Source organism: Gambusia affinis, linkage group LG22, assembly GCF_019740435.1.
Source record: "Gambusia affinis linkage group LG22, SWU_Gaff_1.0, whole genome shotgun sequence".
NCBI classification, from domain to species: Eukaryota; Metazoa; Chordata; class Actinopteri; order Cyprinodontiformes; family Poeciliidae; genus Gambusia; species Gambusia affinis.
The window spans coordinates 15,399,619-15,420,431 of NC_057889.1; the positions used below are offsets into that span (position 1 = coordinate 15,399,619).

The 20,813-nt window shown below is 42.3% G+C and overlaps 2 protein-coding genes across 4 annotated transcripts in view; one reads left to right on the plus strand and one right to left on the minus strand.

The window, feature by feature from the left end:
- LOC122824978 (E3 ubiquitin-protein ligase pellino homolog 2-like) overlaps window positions 1-20,507 on the plus strand; it is a 48,845-nt gene extending 28,338 nt beyond the window's left edge. For both annotated transcript variants that reach the window (XM_044105968.1, XM_044105971.1), the window contains one exon: window positions 19,496-20,507. Coding sequence is in view for 1 of the 2 variants with exons in the window: in XM_044105971.1 (XP_043961906.1) it covers window positions 19,496-19,547 (52 nt within the window). In the remaining variant the exon portion in view is untranslated. The remainder of the gene's footprint in view (window positions 1-19,495) is intronic.
- LOC122824979 (homeobox protein OTX2-like) lies at window positions 1,754-8,022 on the minus strand. 2 transcript variants are annotated; one of them, XM_044105975.1, is made up of 4 exons: window positions 7,219-8,021; window positions 4,156-4,368; window positions 3,895-4,046; window positions 1,754-3,623 (listed from the first exon to the last, which is right to left on the minus strand). In XM_044105975.1, exons 2-4 carry the CDS (start codon window positions 4,250-4,252, stop codon window positions 2,949-2,951), a joined length of 924 nt encoding a protein of 307 aa, XP_043961910.1. In that variant the 5' UTR covers window positions 4,253-4,368; window positions 7,219-8,021; the 3' UTR covers window positions 1,754-2,948. The 2 variants fall into 2 exon arrangements, with proteins under 2 accessions (XP_043961910.1, XP_043961909.1); XM_044105974.1 differs by having other exon boundaries at window positions 1,760-3,623; window positions 4,156-6,496; window positions 7,219-8,022.
- Window positions 20,508-20,813: the final 306 nt, after the last annotated feature.

The window sequence follows — 20,813 nt, forward strand, 5'->3', positions numbered from 1 at the left end:
ATGAATTATGTATGCGTTGCTGTGCTTATCGGCTCCCTGGGAATGTAGGACACATGCTTACGCATAACAATGCTCCATCGGTTGTATTCTCACCGACGGGCCGTTGAGCAGAAATGCTCTTGTCTTAGTTTATTTATTTTAAGGAAAGTCCATTCTGTTCATCCTGATACGATGCAGAAAGTATCTGGTCCGTGTCTGGCGTGGCATTCATAGAGGGAGGAGAGGAGACCCCGCAGCACTTTCTCTTGCTCTTTTTATTCCTAAAGAAGCAACAGAACACCTGCCAGTCGGGGCTGCAGATGATGGGGTTTCAATGGCGCAGTTTGGGATCGGTTTTGTCCGTCTAGACAGAACATCGAGTCCAGACAATTTCTCTTCTACGCATGCAAAGCAGGCGAATTTGAGATGTATCTGAGGTGATTAACGGCAACTGGTAGAAAACTTTGTGGTCAAGCAGCCTCAGCCCGCTCCCACCTCTCCTCTCCCCCAGCTGGGAGGAAATCCCGGAAATCCCCGGTCTAGCTGTAGTGATGCCGCTTGGGGAAAGCCTCGCCTCGGGGCCAAAAAAAAAAAAAAAAGCGGTCTAATCGGCCGAAACGAGGGTCTCTTTCTCTCTCTATCTCTGACTCCCTTTTTTTTTTCTTTATTATTGTTTAACATCCTTAAATGCGATGAGAGGATTAATAAAGCGCGTCCGCCTGCCTGGCCCATATGTCCTCTTTAGGGCCGCTTGTGCTTGATTAAAAGAAACCTGAGAGGGCCTCCCGCTCCAAATGCTGCAGGAAATCGGACTTACTGCTCTTAATTGACATTTATTAGAAAACCCGTTAAGGGCTTAAGTATAATCACCAAGTCATCTGCGGATATTTTGGTAGTGGAGCCATTTCTTACAATATGATCTTGATATTTTCACATTTCCTTTTCTACTCTTATTTTTAATTACGTTATTATTACTTATACTATTGCTATATTAATTGCAATTATTATTATTATTATTATTATTATTATTATTATTATTATTATTATTATTATTATTATTATTATTAATTCATCATTGAAGATGTGCTCGATGATGTGTTGAGCTGTTGTTATTGTTGCTTCAGTTCATTTCAAAGGCTGTTGGGGTGCCGCGGTATAATTGGGTCAATTGTTGCTAATTGGCGGTCGGAGGGACAATGCAAAGCCTTCAAAAAGTCACGGCTTAGACCCGAGAGGACTCGGTCACGTTTCCCGTTCAGGCCTAATTAAAGCAACATGACGTTCTGCTTGAATCTAGCGGTGACGCTGCTTGGGCCACATGCGCTTCAAAAGCTACGAAAACGCGTCCTGACAACTGAAATATGTACTAACGTCTGAGTTAGATATTAAAATAAAATTAAGTCATATAATTAAATAGTTGGGGTTTTTTTGTTAGTCTTTCGCATTGAAGACGATTCGATGTGTTCCGTGCGCTTTTGCTGCGTGATTTTGTGTTCCTAAAGCATGGCCAACATGTGTTTGTCATGTTTCCGTATTAACTGGGAATGTCAGATTGACCTCCTGCGTGAGTGAGGGGGTCAGTCACACTCTCTGCCCCACTCAGCGGCTGCTGTCACAAAAAGGTTCAGGTTTCGAAAATTCCTTAAAACAAACTCTAAGTGATGAGGATTTAATGTGTGCCCAGAGAATTTGCCTGAAAATGTAAATACATTTTGAGCCAAGGTAACTAATTTGCTGACATTTTGTGCTGCAATAAACGAACAGAAGCATCAAATCTGAGTCAAAAGGTTTTTATTGTTTCATAGTGGGTTTTGTCGCTCTTTACAGTTTTGAATGGACCTTTAAATGCAAGATGTACACTGTTGTTGTTCCTGATTTATTATGAAAAATAATAAAATCCTTCTTTTAGTTATCCCTGGAAACATGGAAATAAAAATGTGAAATTCACAGCTTGCTTTTCCTGCGCATTTTACGCAAGGCAGAATTGCATACAGTTTATACAAAAAACAAACCAACAAAAAAGCAAATCACAAGTCGGGTAAAAATAAATTTTACAAGGGGAGAAATGAAAATTTAAAAACACATAAAATACCTTTCGGCTCACGCGCGAACGGACTGATTGTCAAATATTCGTATATTTTTTTTTCTTTTTCCATAAATTAAGTAGTGCATCCAAGTTCGCGTCAGAGCTGCTTTCACACTCTCACCCCCTCCCCGCCCCCCCAGCACCTCCCTCCCTCGCACACACACACACTCCTTACAACACAGACACTCATGCACATCGCTTTGATCAAAGGGGCGCCCATTCAGCGTGCCAACAAGAAGAAGAAAAAAAAGGAGAGTCTTTAAGGAGCTTAGCAGGAAAAAGACCTGACCAATCCTTCAAACTCATCCAAGCTAGTCTCTCTTGATTGTTTTTTTCCCCCCTTCTCCTTTTCTGGTCAGCAGATTTGTTCTGTCCCCCTGATCAAAGTTGAGTCTCGATGGTCAATAAGTTAGTCCAACAAGTGTGAGACAGTCCTGCGCTGCTCGACCCGAGGTAGAAGTTAGGGCCTGAATTCTTGTGGAGGGAAGAAAAAAAAAAAGAAAATAAATTTTAATTTTTGCATGAATGCAGAGCCGACTGCTGCTTAGGACCCCCAGCATGCCACCACACAGAACATATCCAAAGATGTCTGTTAATCGAGAATGAACCTTTTAAATTTGGCCAGTGATTTCTCCACAGTTTACTTGTCTGTATCCCTTTATTTAAACACATATTGTGAAATATTATACCATAATTGTGTGATATGATCAACCCAACTGTTATGTTAGCAAACTGTGAAAGTGGGAATAAAAAAAAAGCCCAATAAGTTAATATAGGTGGTGGTGTGGTTGCTAGTGGTGCCACCCGCTCAGGACCGCATTCAGTCTTAGACCGGCTCTGCATGGGTTCATAAAAGTTCCCAATTTCTTCCATTTTTCTTCCCTCACAACACTTGAAACTTCCAAGCTGCTTGGTCTTTATAATCCAGACAGTCCGAATTGAAATTTAGCTTCCACGATGAGGCAGTTTGGTCCTTATAGTCCAGACAGTCCGCAGCCCCGGTGAAGCCGAGCCCCGTCCCTCCATACGCCGACGAGGAGAGAGAGGACGCCGGACTCAGGTGGCTGGTCACCCCGCTGCCGCCCATGGGGCTCATGGTGGAGCCCGCGGCGGACAGCTGGTGGTGCATGGGCGACAGATAGGAGCCGCAGTCCATCCCGGTGAAGTAGGACGAGGAACCCGTGTAGCCCTGGTTGTAGCCCGTCGCCTGGGTGTAGGTCATTGGGTAAGACCGCTGCATGCAGGAGGAAGAGGAGGAGGAGGTTGTGGAGGAGAGCGGGTCGGAGAGCGGGGAGATGGAGGCCGGGCTCCAGATGGAGACAGGCGCCGCGCTACCGCTGCTGTTGCTGCTGCTGTTGCTGCTGCTATTGCTGCTCACAGCCGGCATGGAGGTGCTGGAGGGCGGCGTGAACTGGCCGCTGGCTCCGCTCTCAGAGCTGGCCTCTCTCACCGGGGAGCCTTTCTTTTTCACCGGCCTGCTGACAGACTTGTTCTGCACGCCCGCCTGGGTCTGCTGGGCCTGCTGGCGATGCTTGGCTCGTCTGTTTTTAAACCAGACCTAAAAAGAAAACATATTTAAATTGGAATAGATCACAAACTAAGAAATTATTACTACAGAAAATAGAGTTCACATAATTTAACCTGCAAAAAGTGGCATTTTAAAATCTTGGGATGATCGCTCGCTACACGATAAAAGGCTAAAGCACGTCTTGGTGGTGTTCAAGAAAATCAGAAAATTCCAGTCAGATTCAACGTGAAAAATGAATTTAATTGTGTTTCAAATATTATGTGCATTCTTTATTACAGAATCAAGTAATTTGCGCACTCACTTGCACTCTGGATTCAGGAAGGTTGATCTTTAAAGCCACCTCTTCCCTCATGAAGATGTCAGGGTAGCGGGTCTTGGAGAACAGGTTCTCCAGCACGTCGAGCTGGGCCCGGGTGAAGGTGGTCCTCTCCCTCCTCTGCTTGCGAGGGGTCGCTAATAACGACACGAAAACAGAAGGATGTCGCTGTTGCAATTTAAAACCAACATATCTGGAGTAACACTATCGAAAATCCTTTACTTTTAAAGAAATCACTCTCGTTACCTTGGTATCCCACTGAAGGATGCAATAAGTCCACTCCTGAGGTAGATAAGCTCAGTCCGTTCACCGTGTACGGCGGCTGTTTCAAATAGGACATCATGTTGGCCTCCGGCACCCCGATTACAAAAAGTAGTAAAGAAAATGGCGCAAATAATAATATTAAGAACAGCGTTTCCTCCACTGGCGTCTCCGAATTCTGAAATGGTCCAGATGAATCTGAAGGAAAACATAAAAATATTAACAGTAGTGTATGTCCGCCAGGTTTTACGCGCAGCCTTTACGCACACACACACACACACACACACACACACCCACACACACAATCAAAGTGGGCGTCCTCAAACTTTCGGGGCTCTTAAAGCAGAATGGAGACCCCCAGCTGTCCCCACTGGACTGAAGATGCTCTGTCTGGCTGACAGGCGTTTACGCCAACAACCCCTACGCCCCTCCCTCCAACAGCTTCAGTAACCCCGCCTAAAGAAAATCTCTTGCGCCACCAAAAAGAAACAAACAAACAAAAAAAAGACAACAAACATTGTCCTTAAAATGCGCACTCTCGTTGAGCCCCAACTGAGAACTCAGTTAGCATATACACCCACAGGTTGGGGACGAAGCAGCTGATTTGCAGAAACAAAGCGCAGTGTTGACCGATAAGTAATGCTGATAACAAAAGGCTTTAAGTGAACAAACAATGGGGCTGCAAACTGAGCACGCATTTAATCACACCTCTGCATCTATTTGGGTGATTTTGTTTGTTTCCTTAAAACTAGTGCTTAACGATTTAAACTGGAAACTTTAGGGAAAAGTATGAAACATAAATGCCTACTCATTCTGGCGCATCCTCCTCCCCCTCTTCTTTGTAATGAATTGCTCCCGGTAATTAGATTTAAGAGGCGACACTTTGGAGAAGTGTTGATTAGAGAGGAGCGGTTAATCAAAACAAACGAGAAGATTGAGCACTATTTATCTTCGAGTACACCAGGAGACCATCTCAAATCTAAAATGATTTCATAGCACCAATTGAAGATCGAGACAGAACAAATAAAATATAATCAAAGCAATAAAACAAATGAAAAAGACCACATTTTTGTCTGATTAAGAGGAAAGTTTTTCTTTTTCTTTCTTGGACTCAGAGCTGAATCTTTGTGTTAATGAGCATGAATTAATCACTCCAGATAGAATTTTGAAGGACTTTAAAACCTTTAATAGCGCAGCATGTTCTAATAGTAGCATTTCACTTTGAGTACACTGTTAAAACAAACTGTTAGAACAATTAATATAAATCTGTAAAATCGTCTGCTTGCATTTTGTTTCAACGTATGCTAATTTAACTGCTAACAAAGGTGGAAATAAAGTAGTTCCACTGTGACAAATAGTCAACATTGTAACTATTAAGCAAAATTTCCCAATATTGCCATAAAGATGCATACAAACTACTAGAATTTAACCAATGGAGCTATTGCAGCAATTTGTATACATTTTATTTTTGTACAATTTTAATTATTTCTGTAAAAAGTAGAAAGTGTAACAGAAAAAAAAAACTCCATATCATAAAGATAGTTTTGCTAATTAATTAACCTATGTTAAAAATAAGCAAAAATATAATTGGTGATAAAAAGAAATTATATAAAGAGTTAAAATAATGTAAATAAAATAAACACAAAAAAACATTCATTGTAAACGACTAACAGCTTTAAGAAGCTCAACTAGCAAGTTTGAACGAACATTAGCATTGTTGCTATTAGCTAAAGCTGTATCAGTTTAACTAAGCTAAGTCCTACAGTTCTCTCGCAAATACTTAATGTTTAGTAGGGCTTGTGTGTTATGCTTAATTAGAATGCACATAATGTATCTACATTCTTATATATATTTATTGAAACACCTTCTTGTTTTTTTTTAGCATCCGCTCACAGAGATCTACCTGACTGGCATTAAAATGTGCACTTCTCTATTAATACTATTATTAGCATTAGCCGGGACTCTTCGTTTCTTCCGAAGCCAATAACGGCCGCTCCTGTCCATCCTACACTCAATCTGTCACTTTTCTCCTCCTCAGTAATAAACACCCCTCCCGCCCCGCTTTAGGCTAATAATTATTATTGGCTCAAATCTTTTTCTTTTTTTTAATCCCCCGTCTCCACCTCTCCTTCTTTCTGAGAGAAATTAACGACATAATCCGGACGGCACGCGCTGGCCTGATTGCAGGACGCCATGCAGCCGCGGCTCCGGGTTCGGGCCTCCGCAATTTTCTGCGTCATGAAAATAAAACAAAGAGTGGCATTGTGTTTATTGGAGCAGCTGACTGGCAGACGACCCGCGCACACCCCGAACTCCCTCTCTCTCTCTAAAGAAAAAAAAAAAAGAACAGAAACAAGAGGAGTGGTCTCTGTTACTATAATTATAATTTTTTTTTAACTGGAATCAGAACTATATTTTAAAGAGAGAAAAGTGCTACAATTATTGACAACAATTAAAAACAAAATACGTTCTATCTTCAATTTTCTAAAATAAATAAGAAAGGTTGTTTTAGAAAAGAATTCTGTAAAAACTCTTTGGAATTTTTTTTTTAGAAAAAAATTCTACATTTTGGAAATTTCTCAAATGATTGTACATTTTGTCTGCATTAAAATTTTACATAAAATGTATATTTTTTTGTATAAAATAAAATTATACATTTATCTAGAAAAGTATAATTTTATTTTAAAAATAATTACTTCTTTTTTTTTTAGCTGACAATTAATAGCCTTCACTACTTAAATACAGCATATGGAATTAGCTAAGAATCGAATAGACAGCAATTTCTAAACTGACTGCATGACCTGCTTTCCTCTCATCATGACTAAATCCTTGTGAAGTTGTGAATCCTGTGAATCCTGCGCTGTCCTGTAATTCATTGCCTGAATGCTCCTTTGGTTGGAAAAGCAGAGAAAAGTTTCCCCCACCTCCCCTCAAACACGCCTCCTCAATTATCTCCCTGTAAGCTGCCCGGTCTGACTGTAAATTAAAGGAAAATCCTAAAAAGGAAAAAAAAAGAAATCAACAAAAAAAAAAAAGAATCCTACTTACTTCAGTCTTCTGTTTGTATTAAATGATCCTTTGGTTGGGCTTATAGACCCATCAAGCGGCTTTGATTTGTTTCCTTCCGGATAACCTCGTTGGATGCGGATTAAACTGAGAGATGCTCAGTATTTATTGGGAGAGAGGGAGAGAAAGTGTGTGAGTGTGTTTGAGAGGGAGGAGAGGAATTTTAGCAACCAATGGAAATGAGAGTGAAATTTGATTTGCAGAGGTGAGAGGATAGAAACAGGTGGCTGCAACACAAGTAAAGCAACGAGAACTTGGATAACAGCGATTGTTAGGAAGAAAATCTCTAAATCTTTGATCTCCTTTGACCAAAATTCAGCTTATCAAATGCAAATCATCTGCAAACCACCATAAGTTGAAAAGCACTTAACTCCAATCATTATATTTTATGTGACAGAAGTTGTTTCATTGTGTGAAATGAGAACAGGGCAGCTGCAGTTTGAGATAAAAAAATAAAAAAATAAAAAAATGACATTAAAAGAAACTTAAAGTAAAAGTTTTCATCAGTTAAAATAATAAAAAAAATCATTTATAGCAAGACAAAGTTGACAGGGATAGGATATATGGACTAAAAAATAAACATTTTAAAAAGTGTTGGCCTTATTATAGAGCCAAGAGGAACACCTTTTTACATGAAGGTAACAAGAAGATAGGCCACTGAGTTTAGCACATTTTAAAGGTCTTTATTTTGTTTAATTTTGCCTTTTTGGCTGTAGAAAATGACTATTATAATGTTGAGCTGTTGGTTCATTAAGCTTTTAGGGAAATAAGTTGCTGCAGTGACATTTCATCTACGTTTACTGCAAACTAATCAGAAAATCCAATGAAATGAAAACTGCCTGACTCTCTTGTCTACAATTTATCTTACGAATCCAAACTTAAGTTTGAGGACAAATCAAAGTCCAAAGGTACTCATGTTTAGAGTTCGTGTTACCAGCAGGGAGCAAGTGACTGATCCAAAAGAGCAGAGGCCAGAACCAATGGAATGTTTTAAACTGGTTTTACTCCTACGGAAATGAGGTTTAAAAAGTCAATTAAGTAAACTTATAAAAGATAAAACAATGGTTAGATTAAAACCTTGCCAAAAATCAAATTAATTGCTACAATAAAAAGCAAATCATCCAAAGAAGCTCGAGGTGGAAATTTGATTTCTTTCGATTTTGTAAAAAAAAAAAATCAGCTGGTTGAAAACATAATGTCTAACATGAGAAAATAAAATAAAGTTCATGTAACGTTGCTCCTTCACATGGACTCTCTGTGTTTTGCATCTCAGGGTTCTATAAACTCATGCACCGGATTATCAGAAGCTAATTCCACTCTTCTGCTTCCACAGATCTTCACCGCTCTAGTCTAATCCAGGTTCAATCTCATTTAGATTCTTTGTCTTTTGTGTGATTCTAGTCGGCCGAAGCTTCGGCCTCGGCGGTGGTTTCAACCGATGCTCTCCAACAAGCAGCAGGTTAGGGAACTAATTAGGAGTCTGCATGCCAGATGAACAGACTGTGAGGCTGTTGGCCTTTTAGTCGAGATGAAAATCAATGAGACCTTTGTGAGCAGACTGTACCCCATTCAAGCTAGTTCTCAAAACTTCGCATTTATTTTCTCATATATTTATAAAAAAAAAAACATTAACTAAGATGTATTGTAGAAAATAATCAAGATATAGGAAAATAGGTATATAAAAACATTAGTGTCACAGATTAGTGCAAATACATGTTTGTTTTCAATATGCAGTATAACGGTGAAAATACATAAAATATATATACATCTATTTAATTAAAGCATAGGATATCATTGAAATTGTAACAAACTTTTAGAATGTATTCCAACATGAAACCCTTTTCTCTGAAAACAGCAGGTAAAATGTCCTGGTCAATGGCAATAACTGCCTGTAGCTCACCTAGCTGAAAGTAGAGACCAAGTTAAACTCTTGTAAAGACACAACCTCTTTTGACACTCTATAACTTCTGTCAAGCTTACACATTCCCTCACAACACAACCCGTAGTAAATTATCAGTCTCATCGGCCCCAGTTGGACATCGCATCCAATGAGTAATAGCAGCATTTTTAGCACATTAGTAGAATAAGAAGGAATAGCTTCTTTGTCATTGCTAGCAAACTTGACTTTAGCATTAGCGTTCAGCACTTAACTCAGATATTTGTTTCAGCAAAGAAGGTTTCTTAACCACAAATGTTTCAGTACTTAATCTCTCCCTAAGTTGACGTAGTAATTCATAATAAACGCTTCATAATATATTAGCTTGTAGCAAGACATGGTGGAGGAGCCTGTAACTTTTACCCCTCTAGGGTTTGATTTCCAACATGTCTTCCCCCTTTTCTCACTGCCCTTTTCCTGTCTAATTGCTGTAAGTAAATGCTACTTGTGCTACAACTAAAAACAATTGCTTTACCATTTCCTCCTTTAAACTCTGTGAATGAAAATAGCTCATGTTGACTTAACCGATATCTTCAGTTAAATTTCAGTCCAAATATTTAGAGGGAAAATAATAATAATATTAGATTTTGTTTGGTTAAACACATCACAATTTTGATGGCTAATATCAATACAATTAATAATTTACTTTTATAGAGTATTCTTTTTTTTTTTTTAGCATAGTGATGCTAATATTCCTCCTGATTGCAGTTTTACTGTAGCCTCCGAGTGGAGTTTTCCCATTTTCCCCGAACGATCATAAAACAAACAGCCTAACCAGGCTTAAAAATCTGCTCTCCTTGTTGTCCCCCCAGCTATGTTCTTGGCTCACACTGAGCGCTTTCATCTTCACCCTCTGATATATAATTCATCGGAAAATATCTAATAGCCCAGGGGAGCATTTCAGCTAAACGGGGCCGTGCTTGTTAAAAGGTGAAGACGCTTGTTAATGTCTGTGGCAATGTGCCCTCCCTCTGTCTCGCGGCGAATCGACGGAGTCACGCTTCTCCTGCTGTCAGGGAGACAAACTGAAGGCTAAGGATCGTGGGACTGACTCTGCTACTACAGAGCGGGCCTGGCGCTCTCCGCTAGCCTGTTCCTCCAAGACTTTAATTGCTAAACGTGGTCATTTTGTCAAATTTAGCAAAAATAAACAGAAAAGTCCAGATCAAGACAAACAGCTCCTGTAAAGTGTTGCTTTATAAGTCCAGTTTTTCCCTTCATTCACTTCAGCTCGGCTGTCTGTGTCAAGGTCAAATCAATGGCTTGGCCTGTCTTACCGGGCCCATCTGTTACACACTGACGCTCTCAGAACTGTATCAGACAAAAGGTTTCTCTGTAGCCATATGCACCTAACAGTGATAGATTTATTGATATGAAACATGCTGGAAGAAGCTGTAGCTGCTTTTTTGTGGATGGTCACGAGGATCCAATCGGAGGATGCTAACCTACTGTGTACCTGGATTAGCTGCTGTCACTTTGGAGAGCAGGTGCTTCAGGGGAAAGACTCAGAGACTAAGATATATGTACATTTTACTAAAAACTGTGGCTTGGGAGACACGTATGAATCCCAACACACTCACAGGATCTATGCAATCACTGTTAATTATTGTGTGTCTTGAATGGTTTGTAGTTTGGCAGAGATGGCTACTTCAGGGAGTAGTCCTCAGCACCCTTCGATTCCCCATTTCTTCTTCTTCGGACTAAGTTATTTTAGCATAGTTATGTAGGGAAAGAGAACATTCTAATCTTTGAGAAGTCTAGTAGAGTTTGTTCAGAGCTAAACTGGTGGTAAGGTATTTCAGATGACATGCTGTGAATTTTTAAGAATGGTGCTCCACTGGTAGGATTTCTTCTTCATATCATTTACTAGTCAACCAAGATGTTTTCGTCCAGACACTTTGTGATTTGCAGACCAACAGAGGTGGCATTTTGGATTAACATTGAGCTATTGTTGGTATGCTCTGAGCCTGATGCTTTGAAACAAAGGTGGATTGAGAGCAGGAATAGTCAGCTTGATCAAGAGTGTGGGTACAATGTCACACATCAGTTTTGATTTTAGTTCCAACTTGGACTAAAATCCCACTGCAGAAATGCTAATCTATCTTGAATTCGATTTTAAATAGAGCCTAGAAATCCCAGTTTCATTACTCAACGACTTCCACGGTAGGAGCAAAGGAGTCCGCCATGTTAAAACATATTGCAAGACTCATCAGATGCTTCTTTAGTCCAATCATGTACAGTATTAGTTACGTTTTTAAACGAAACATCAGACTTTATCTTGTTATTGATGAAGAAAAGTCCTTAATTAAATGGCTTGGTGGAGGATTACCTCCAGTAACTCTTTATGTTCTGCTCCATCCACTCTCTACTGCTGTCTTACATCTTATTCATGCCCTTCATTGAGATACATCCACCACTTGTGGTTTGCCCATGGGAGGGTTTAGTGTCGTGTGGCTGCTGGTACCTCGTTAACCTCCCACAGCCTGTGGCTAGTGTTAGCCAAGCCGAAAAGCCTTATACCTGGATACTGGTCAGCAGGGACGCACCCCGGGAGCCCGGGACCCCCCACCGGCCAGGGGGAGGGAAGCAGGCGGGACAGAGGAGGGCCAAACAAAAACACAACCTGGCATCCCCACAGCAAACAGCCCACCTACTGTCAGCCAGCATCTGGGGCACAGCACACGGCTCCTCTATTCAAATTCTGCCGATGGCAAACGCACATGTTTATCTGTAAAACCCCAAACTGTTTTATACAAATCGTCACCACGTGAAAAAAAATGTATTGTTTAAGTTCAACATAGCAGCAAAGATTATCACAAAAACCTCTACAGATGTTGCTTTTTGGGGCCCACCTAGACGCTTTGAATGCATATACTTCCAAGGGAGTCGATTTCATGTGGAGAGTAAAGTTCGGATACTCCACAATAAAAAGAGATTGTGGAGAGAGACAGAAATAAGGGGGAGGAGTGTAAAGTTAATCCCGTCTGAATTGCTAGGGCCGGCTGCAGCACTGCCACTGAAAACAGTTTTTCTTTTCTTTCTTTTCTCTGCAAATTTGCTCTGCCCTCTCCCTCTCTCTTTGCTTCCTCCCGTGCCTCTTGCTATTTCTCTGCCTTCTTATACTTTTTAATTAGAGGGGCTATTCTGCTGCACAGAGGACCTTAATCCCCAACTGACCAACATTATAAAACGCCAGGCTTTGATCAGCCGACCCGCACCCCTCCAGCCCCGTTTGCCCGCCACCATCGCCAACACCAGGGCCGCCAATCATTGCAATATCTCAGCTCACGTTGGAAAAACACGACTTTCTAACATCTTGGACAAAGCATTTGAAGAACTACTTAAGAATAACTTGGCCATTCCTATATCCACCACAATTATTAGAGATCTGGCTTGAAATAGCGACAAAGCATTGACTGAGTGGTAGGTTATTGACTCAGTCAGCGATACAGAGATAACAAACTACTATCTACAGTGGATGACGCTAAAGGCTACCAAGATTGTTCTTAAGTGGATGGAAACAAACCAACCAAAAAAAGCATTATTAACATTAGCAGAGTAAAAGAGTGATTGACATCAATGAGTACACTGTAGCAGGTCAATGAGCCTGCGATGCCTTCAAGGGTAAAGTTATTTAGGGCTACAAATGTGAGAGGTAAGATTATAAAATCAGTATTGGCTCTAATTAGGTGGAAATCCTGGGGGGAAGTGTTTCTGTACCAGTCATAAGTCAGGTTAAATGATATTGAACCAATCAAAAGCGACAGAGAGTCCTGACTGACACCTGCTGCACCGTTCCCTTCGCCTCAGAAGTTGACCTTAGAGTCTTTCCCACTTTACTAGTGTTGTAGATAAACAAATTGAAAACTAGTGAAATTTGGCAAATGTGCCCAGTTACCAATGTGATTTACCTATATTCTTCCATAGCAAAGTCGTTCTCTGAGCATCACTTCAGACAAAGGTTTAGGTTTCCAAAACACCTAAGACTGGTGCAGAGGTTCATCCTCCCAGCAGGACAACAATAAGCATGAAGTCAGATACACAGGGGAACGGTTTACAGTAAAGCACATTCAGATGTTGTAATGTCCTAGTTAGAGTTCAGACCTAAATCCAGAAGAGGATCTGTGACCAGATTTGAAATTTTATGTTCACAAATGCCTACCATCCAATCTCGATGAGTTTGTGCTATTTTGCAGCAAGGAATGGGGAAGCTTGCTAACCTCTACATGCAAATATGGTAGAAACAACCATAAATTCCTCTCTACTTCACAATTATAAGAAATTCTGTTGATGTGTCACATAGCAAATCAATAAACAATGCTGATGTTAAAGAAAGGATCTGAGGTACACCGTAACTCTGTCAAGCCATTGTAAAGATGTGGTTAACGGTAGAGGCTTTACTTGAGATGTCTGAGCTTCTTGTGGTTGAATTGCATGGAGTCTATTGGAGGAGTCCTGTTCTTTTGTAAGGTGGCAATCCACAGCTGTTGTATATAAATGACCAAATAACTGAGTTTATTCGTCAGAGTGAAAGAGATCATAACTCATCATAGATAACAACCTCTACTTGAATAAGAATTAACCAGCCAGTAATGATGGGTCACTTTGTCAGTACTGGCAGCATGGACGTTCCAATTATTACAAGCACACTAAATTTGTTTCTAATAGCGACAACATCTAAAGCAGCTGGGTCTGTTTTACCTGTGTCTTCACGTCAAGCATATTGCAGGCCTGCCTCCCGAGCACAATGACAGTCCGTCATGTACGGTCACATCCCCGCACCGTGCCCAAATGAATTTCCATTTGCTGCTGCTGCGGCTGCTGCGACTTTCTATTTTTAACAACACCGGTTCAACAGTTCCCCTCTTACAGACTGAGGGAGATGCAGGCCAGCCAAGCCCAGTGCCTGGGTAATCACAGGCCCAGTATTTCCATGGCAAGCAATTAGCATCCTGCTTTCATGTGTGAAATGACTGAGGCGAGAAGAGGACTGAGTCGGAGAGAAAGGCACTGTAGAAACACAGAGAGAATAAAAGAGCAATTAAGATGTTGGGTGAGCGGAGGACAGCGGCAGACTGTCTGCTGCCGTGTGATTTGAGGCTTGAAGGCCCAGTAATTAGCCCTTCATTGTGAGATAATGGACTTGGCCGATCTTCCCAGCTCCTTGAGCGGCCTAGCTCGAGTCGACCCGCGATAGGTCAAAGGCCACAATGTGCAGTTTGCTCCTGCATTGTTGCGCGCCCGGCTAAGCCGCGCACCGTTTGATGTTAAAGTTCACACTGGAGAAGCTCGGTGTAGTTTGCGAAAGCGTGCTTGTATTCAGGTAAGCGAGTTATCTCCGGAAGGAGGTGCCCAAAGCAGCTTTGAGGCGTCGGATCCATCACTCCCTTGGCCTATCGCTCCTTTCTCCCAGGAATCTTTAAGAGAGCGGTAATCTGTGAACCCTGAATCATCAGCTTTGGGCAAATCTATGTAATACGGCTAATTCGATGAAGCAGTATTTCCTGGTGAGAGGAAAAAATCCTGTTGACTATTCAGGGATTGAACCATCCAACAGTAATGCCATTAGACCAGAGCCGCGGATTCCTGAGAAAATGCTGTTTAATTGCCAGTAACCAGCCATTGTTCGGTGACGGGTAAACACTGGCCGGGGGCGTGGGGGCGGCGGTGGTTCGGGTGGTGAGTGTTGAAGCGTGAGGGGAAAAAAAAAAGAAAAAAAGATGGCCGCTGAGAGACGGATTTACCCGGGCTGGAAGAGGCCCGCGCTGCAAAGTGGCAGCAGCACCGGCTTAACCAAAGTCTTCAAGAGTATAAATACAGAGTAACCCTCTGCTTTTAATACAGGATTTGCTCAACAATGCGATTTAGGGGGCTGTCTATTCAAGACAGACATTTATTTTCTGCAGTGGCAAGGTGTTTAAAGATCAAGCCTTGTTGCTCACGTTTATTAGCGCAGGACTATGCCGCTCAGGGATTGTTTGATGTAATCACTGTGCAGTTTATCCTCGTTTGTTGTCCCTGTGCATGTAACCCAACACAAAGTCTCATTCTTGAGAACCTTACAGCACAATGCCACTACCTACTCTCAGCCGTTTATCCTCACTCATAAGGATTTCGGCTTTTGAGCAACACAGACTTGATTATATGCGTCAAAATCAACATGAGCCCATTTAAAGACACTGAAATGTTTTTTTTTTCTTTTTTTTTCTGGTGGGGTTGTGTTTTTTGTGTGGGGGGTTGGGGGGGTTATAATTTTTTCAGCTAATCCAATTCTCACCACCCGGGGACGTTTTATGAGAATGTGAAGAATCTGCGCTGCTTTCAGGGCCGTCCTGGAGGAGGCAGATTGGAAGCGAGAGGTGTAGCGGCCGAGGCTGGGCTCCATTGTGAGCCGGAGCCTGGGAGACGAGCAGCAGTGCCAGAACAGACACTGATTGGGTTTGACACTGCGTCCAGGAGGCGAGGACAGGCTTATCTTTTGCTCTTTTTTTTTTTTTTTTTATTCCCCCAAAACTTTTTTTCTTTCTTTCTTTCTTTTTTTTTTTTGGAAGAAGTGCTCCTCTTCTGAATCCCTCTGTTGTGTTTCTCGCCCTCCTTCTTTCACTCCCCTCTTTTACATTCCTACAACCACCTCGTTTTCAATTCCCAGATTAAGTCCGGGGCACTTCTGTTTCTTTTTGTCTTCCTTCTTCATTGTCCCTCTCACATGGATTTGGACAATAAATTTGATCCCCGAATGTCGCCATCACAAAACTTTTTTTAGTTTTGTCTCTCATTCCTAGCTGAACATTGTAACTTCATCTGTCTTCCTTGTTAGACATGCTAAAACTAATCCTGCATCCTTGGATAAAGTGCAGTTTCAAACATCCCTGTTCTCAATGTTTTGTACAAGCCACTTTTTGTTCCTCAAACATTAATCTGTTCTATGGCATTTTTCCACCATATTTCTAAATCCACAGGGTTCTGCTTCAGTCTAATGATCGTTTTGAATCGTTATTCTGTTGAAATATCTACCGGAGAGCCATTTTCAGTTCTAAGACCTCCTGGTTCATTGCGTCATGCTCTCCAGGACCTTCGGATGAGAAGCAGGCCCACAGCATCACACAACCCACACCAAACTTAGAAGTGGATCCAGTGAGATTTTCCATATCATCGTCCCAAAAAAGCTAAATCCCAGTCCCATCTGACCACACAAACAGTAGAGACAAGCTCCGCATGTTTACATTTGTGATGATAGGACAGATTTTTTCTTTTTTTTTTCTTTAATTTACTCTCAAATGACCAGTCATGGACGGCATGTAGACGGCACTTAAAGGATATTATGGAGACTTAATGAGCCCACAGTTCCATGCTGCTTCTTTACTCTATTATCTGTCTGTCCATCCTTCTGCAAGGCCTCAATTGCTTCGACTGCAGATGTGGGCAAGAGTAGGTGAGTGGAAAATGTAGAAAAGCATTTTTTATTTTCCTTCTGCTTCAGGATTAAATCCTAAGGTTTGGTCTGTCTTATTAAGCCCCCAGGACACAATCAAATCTAAATTATTAAATAGTCCTTAGCTTTCAAAACACAAGTTACTGTCCACCATCCAGTCTTCTCTTTACTAATTGTTTTACTAATTCTGATAACAGTGGCATAAAAACCCGTAGTGCAGTCAAATTCCTGTTGTGTTAGGTTTTACAGGAACTCTTAGACAGCCGCTTGCTTAAAGGAGCTCATGGTTAATTATTGCTGAAAATCACAAGGAATGAGAGTTGACGTAAAACTCAGCTTTAGATAAATAAGGCAGGTTCTTCCACAACGACGTTTGCGAAACAGAAAGGACAAATGCGGAAGTGTAAAGACAATCAAACGAACAGAACCTCCTCCGGTTCTGTTCGTTTGACTTGTTTGTCCCTTTCAAAAAAATTTCGCCTACACAGAACTTTTCCATGAAAAAAAGACCGGACTGAATATTTGTTTTATGCGGATCACCAAAGGAGAACACGAAAAATCTCAATCCTCCTAATAGAGCCACTAATGATGGCCTCCATTAGCTTAATGTAAGCTTTTATCGCCTCGCCCTTAGATGACTGCAGCGTTTCATTAGACATGTCTGCCTCATATCTCACTTTACACCCAGAGGAAACTGTGAAGGGATTAATTTTTTTGATAGACCCCCTGCCTCTTCCTGCCTACCACCCCTCCTCCTCCTCATCCCTCCATCCTCTCCTCTCTTCACCGCCACATTGAGTTTGGGGAGGTGGGGGGGGCCTAGGAGGAATAAGTGTCTTTGTGGTCCTGCCGTTTTTTCAGAGTTGAGGAACAAGAGGAGTTTAATCCTCATTGTCCAGGAGACTGCAGAGGGTGAAGGGGTGGGGGGGGCTCCAGCTGTAAAATGATCCAACCGGCCTCGGCTAATCCCCTTCTAGCCCCCCGCCGCTGCCCCGCCTGACCCCCCTCCTGGCCTTAATTCACGCCCCACAGTAGCACACTGGAGACACAGTGATCTGTGTTTCCAGTGTGCTACTGGCAACATAAAGCCAGTTTAGATCACTTTGCCTTAGAGGTGTGCGATACGGCATTTTTTATTTATTTTTTTTGTATCAGTTCGATTCCAGGTAAATACAACATGAGTATCAATGATACGACATCGACGCATTTCATCCAAGTTTGATTTTCGGGCCTCTGACCTTTAGTTGTTTTCGTGTGTTTTCCTTTAAAGTGTTTTGTTAAAACTGAACACAAACGACATTGGTGTCTGCAAAATACTTCCGTAACATTTTAACATGATGAACAGAAACAGTAGGAAGTAAAAGTATATCTTTTCCTGCATAAACAATTTGCAAACAAATTATCCTTTGAGAACAAATCAAAACAAAATCTCCTTTGAGGTTTTAATCAAAATTAAAGTAAACACACTTTAAAGGGGGAATCTGAAAGTAAAGTATCAATCTTATCGATACTGCTGTCAGCTTGGTTTCGATGATATCGATATTTTTTTCCACGTCTACTTTGCCTCTCTTCTGCACGTGTGTATAAGCTAGCAGCGTCGTTCTCAGTTATACACGTTTAAGTGGGGATTTACCTTTAATCACCTGCACGAACCCCACCACTGGAGCTGTCTGATCGACTCAGCTCCTACACACACACTTACAACGCCGCGCGCGCAGATTAGTGTGAATAACAGTGCTGTTTCACATGTCAAAAAGCTTCATTTGGACGGCTTTGACGTCTGCACACATGTGACAGGAAGCAAACAGCCTTGTGTCACCGCGTGCTCGATAAGGAGTCATGCAAAACGTGGGCTGAAAGCGCATAAAACCAAACAAGCAGCCTGGGTTTTTATTTATTTATTTTTTTCATTATTATTATTATTCCTCCCATTAACTGGGGGATTATTCGGAGATCAGACGGAACTGGGCCGGACATCTAGTTGACGTTAAGTCTTCAACGAGAATCTGCCACAATCTTCTCCTTTCACTGTTCCCACCTTGCACACTCCCCCTCACTCCCTCCCTCCTCTCTTTCCTTCGTCTTTCCAGCTCTCCCGTTCTGTCTTCATTTCTCCTCCGTTTCCCCTCCTCTCTTCTTCTGTCTCCGCGCTCCTCCCTGAGTGACAGCTCAATGCACAGCTCTCCCAGGCTTATCTAGCCCCAGCAGATGGTTGACTTGGATCACTGTTCGTACGCCACGATCTGGGCTGGCGATAAAGACTGCTACGGAGCGAAATATACGCTATCTGTCCCTCGCTGGCGCTTTCTTTCCTTTGACTTCTCCTCTCTTCGCCTCCTCCTGACTGTCTCTCCTGATTCAGCACTCTTCCTGCTCCAGCCTATAGACCTTTCCACACCTCAGTCCCAGGCTCCCGCCTCAATATCACTCCTTACCTCGATACATCCCTCCATCTCTGTGCATTGAATCTGGTGCTGGGTGATTGTCTCTGGTTCCCCGCTGGGCTGGCGCCTGTCTAAAGGGCCCTAGGACTCTCAACCACCGAGCGGGCGCCAGCCATGCCAGAGGGCCCTCCTCTCCCTCCCCTCTCCTCCGCTCTGATATCTCATCTCATCTGGTCCCTCGTCATCTCTGCGGGACAGATTAAAAGGTCAAGCCGTACCTCTCCTCTGCCTCTAAGCACACGCCGCGTCCATGCATTGCAGACGCACTTGAGAGGAAGAACAAACAATCCTCAAAGTGAAGCAGCATTTCATTGCTGTGATCGCCGCACTCGTGCAACTGATGTACACTTCACAGGCAGCCTTCGCTCGTTTTATGTACACTTCACTAGCTTGGATTGCTCACATGTAGGCTTCTTTCTTTTTCTTTCTTTCTTCCTCTTTCCGCAGGAGTCAGGGAACAAAGGAGAGAAGAAGCGTTTTAGCTGCCACTCGAAGATGAAGAAGGGAGCTGGGAGTGATTTGAACAAGGGAACACCTTGCATGGCGACGGGGAAGTGGAACAAAACGTTCCACGGATCCAATCTGTGATGTGGGAGGGAAGGGCGTGAAAGCTAGCTTGAGTCGGGACGACTGTGGTTACGGCTTGTTCTGAGAAGTGAGAAGAAAGACTGTTGAAGTTTGTCTTGCGATAAGAACGGCCATGTCAGCATGGAGGCTCCTCTGCCTTTGACTTGTGTAAAAGTGTTCATACGCCTTCAACTTTTTATACTTTGAAATGTTGCAACCACCAATGTCACGCGGTTTTATTTGGTTGTTAAGAGAGCTGAAACAGTCATAATGAAACAATTATTGAAATAATAGTCAACTAATTTAGCAATCGAATAACCGGTAACTGGAGTATGCAGGCCCAAACAAAGTCCAGTTGCCAAAAGAACATACTTAGCGGTAGCTAAGCCAAACCTAACAAACCCAACAATGCATGGTCTAGTCAAAGTGATGACCTAAGTCCAATGAGACTTAAAAAGTGCTGAGCACAGAGATTCCCCATCCGATCTGCAACATAGTAGAAAGTCAAACTACCAAAGATGGTTCAGTAAAAATACCGACTCAGGCATGAATTTGGCATACAAATTCATGCCACATTGTCCTGAATTTGATTTACAGTAATCTGATACTTCATGATAAAACACAAGTCTGAGACAAAATGGGGGAAAGTTCAAGTATACTTTCACAGGCCATTGTGTTTCTCCGATGCCCGAGATAATCCGCAGCCATCTTAATCTGAACTGTGGAACCTGGCAGCCACTCGGGAGCACCTGCATCCGTCCAGCCTGACCCGCTTTTGTTCCGGTGTGACCCCGCACCCCCAACTTTGTCCCTAATTAACCCAACGGAAACTAATTAAACACAGCTATGGCGGACCAGACGCCTGAGTGAGAGAAAGAAACAGGGAAAGAAAAAAAAGAAAAAAAAGCAGAAGGACACAGGGAGATGAGGAGACCGGCCCGGCGTTACAGGCAGAGGAAGGAGGTGGAAACCCAAAAACTAGATTGGAGCGTCAGTCCTGTAGTGCCTCCCTGACCTCATACCCCTTCACTGGCTTTTTGTTTTTCCAAGGTATTTTGGGTCCTCGCTCGCATGCAAACACCAGTCACATGATGCAACCGACACCCCGGAGATATTTGGAAAACGGTAGCGGCGGTATGGAAACAGCGGCGGATAGAGACAGAAGCGGTGTATAATGAAAGCAGGAGGGAGGGGGAGG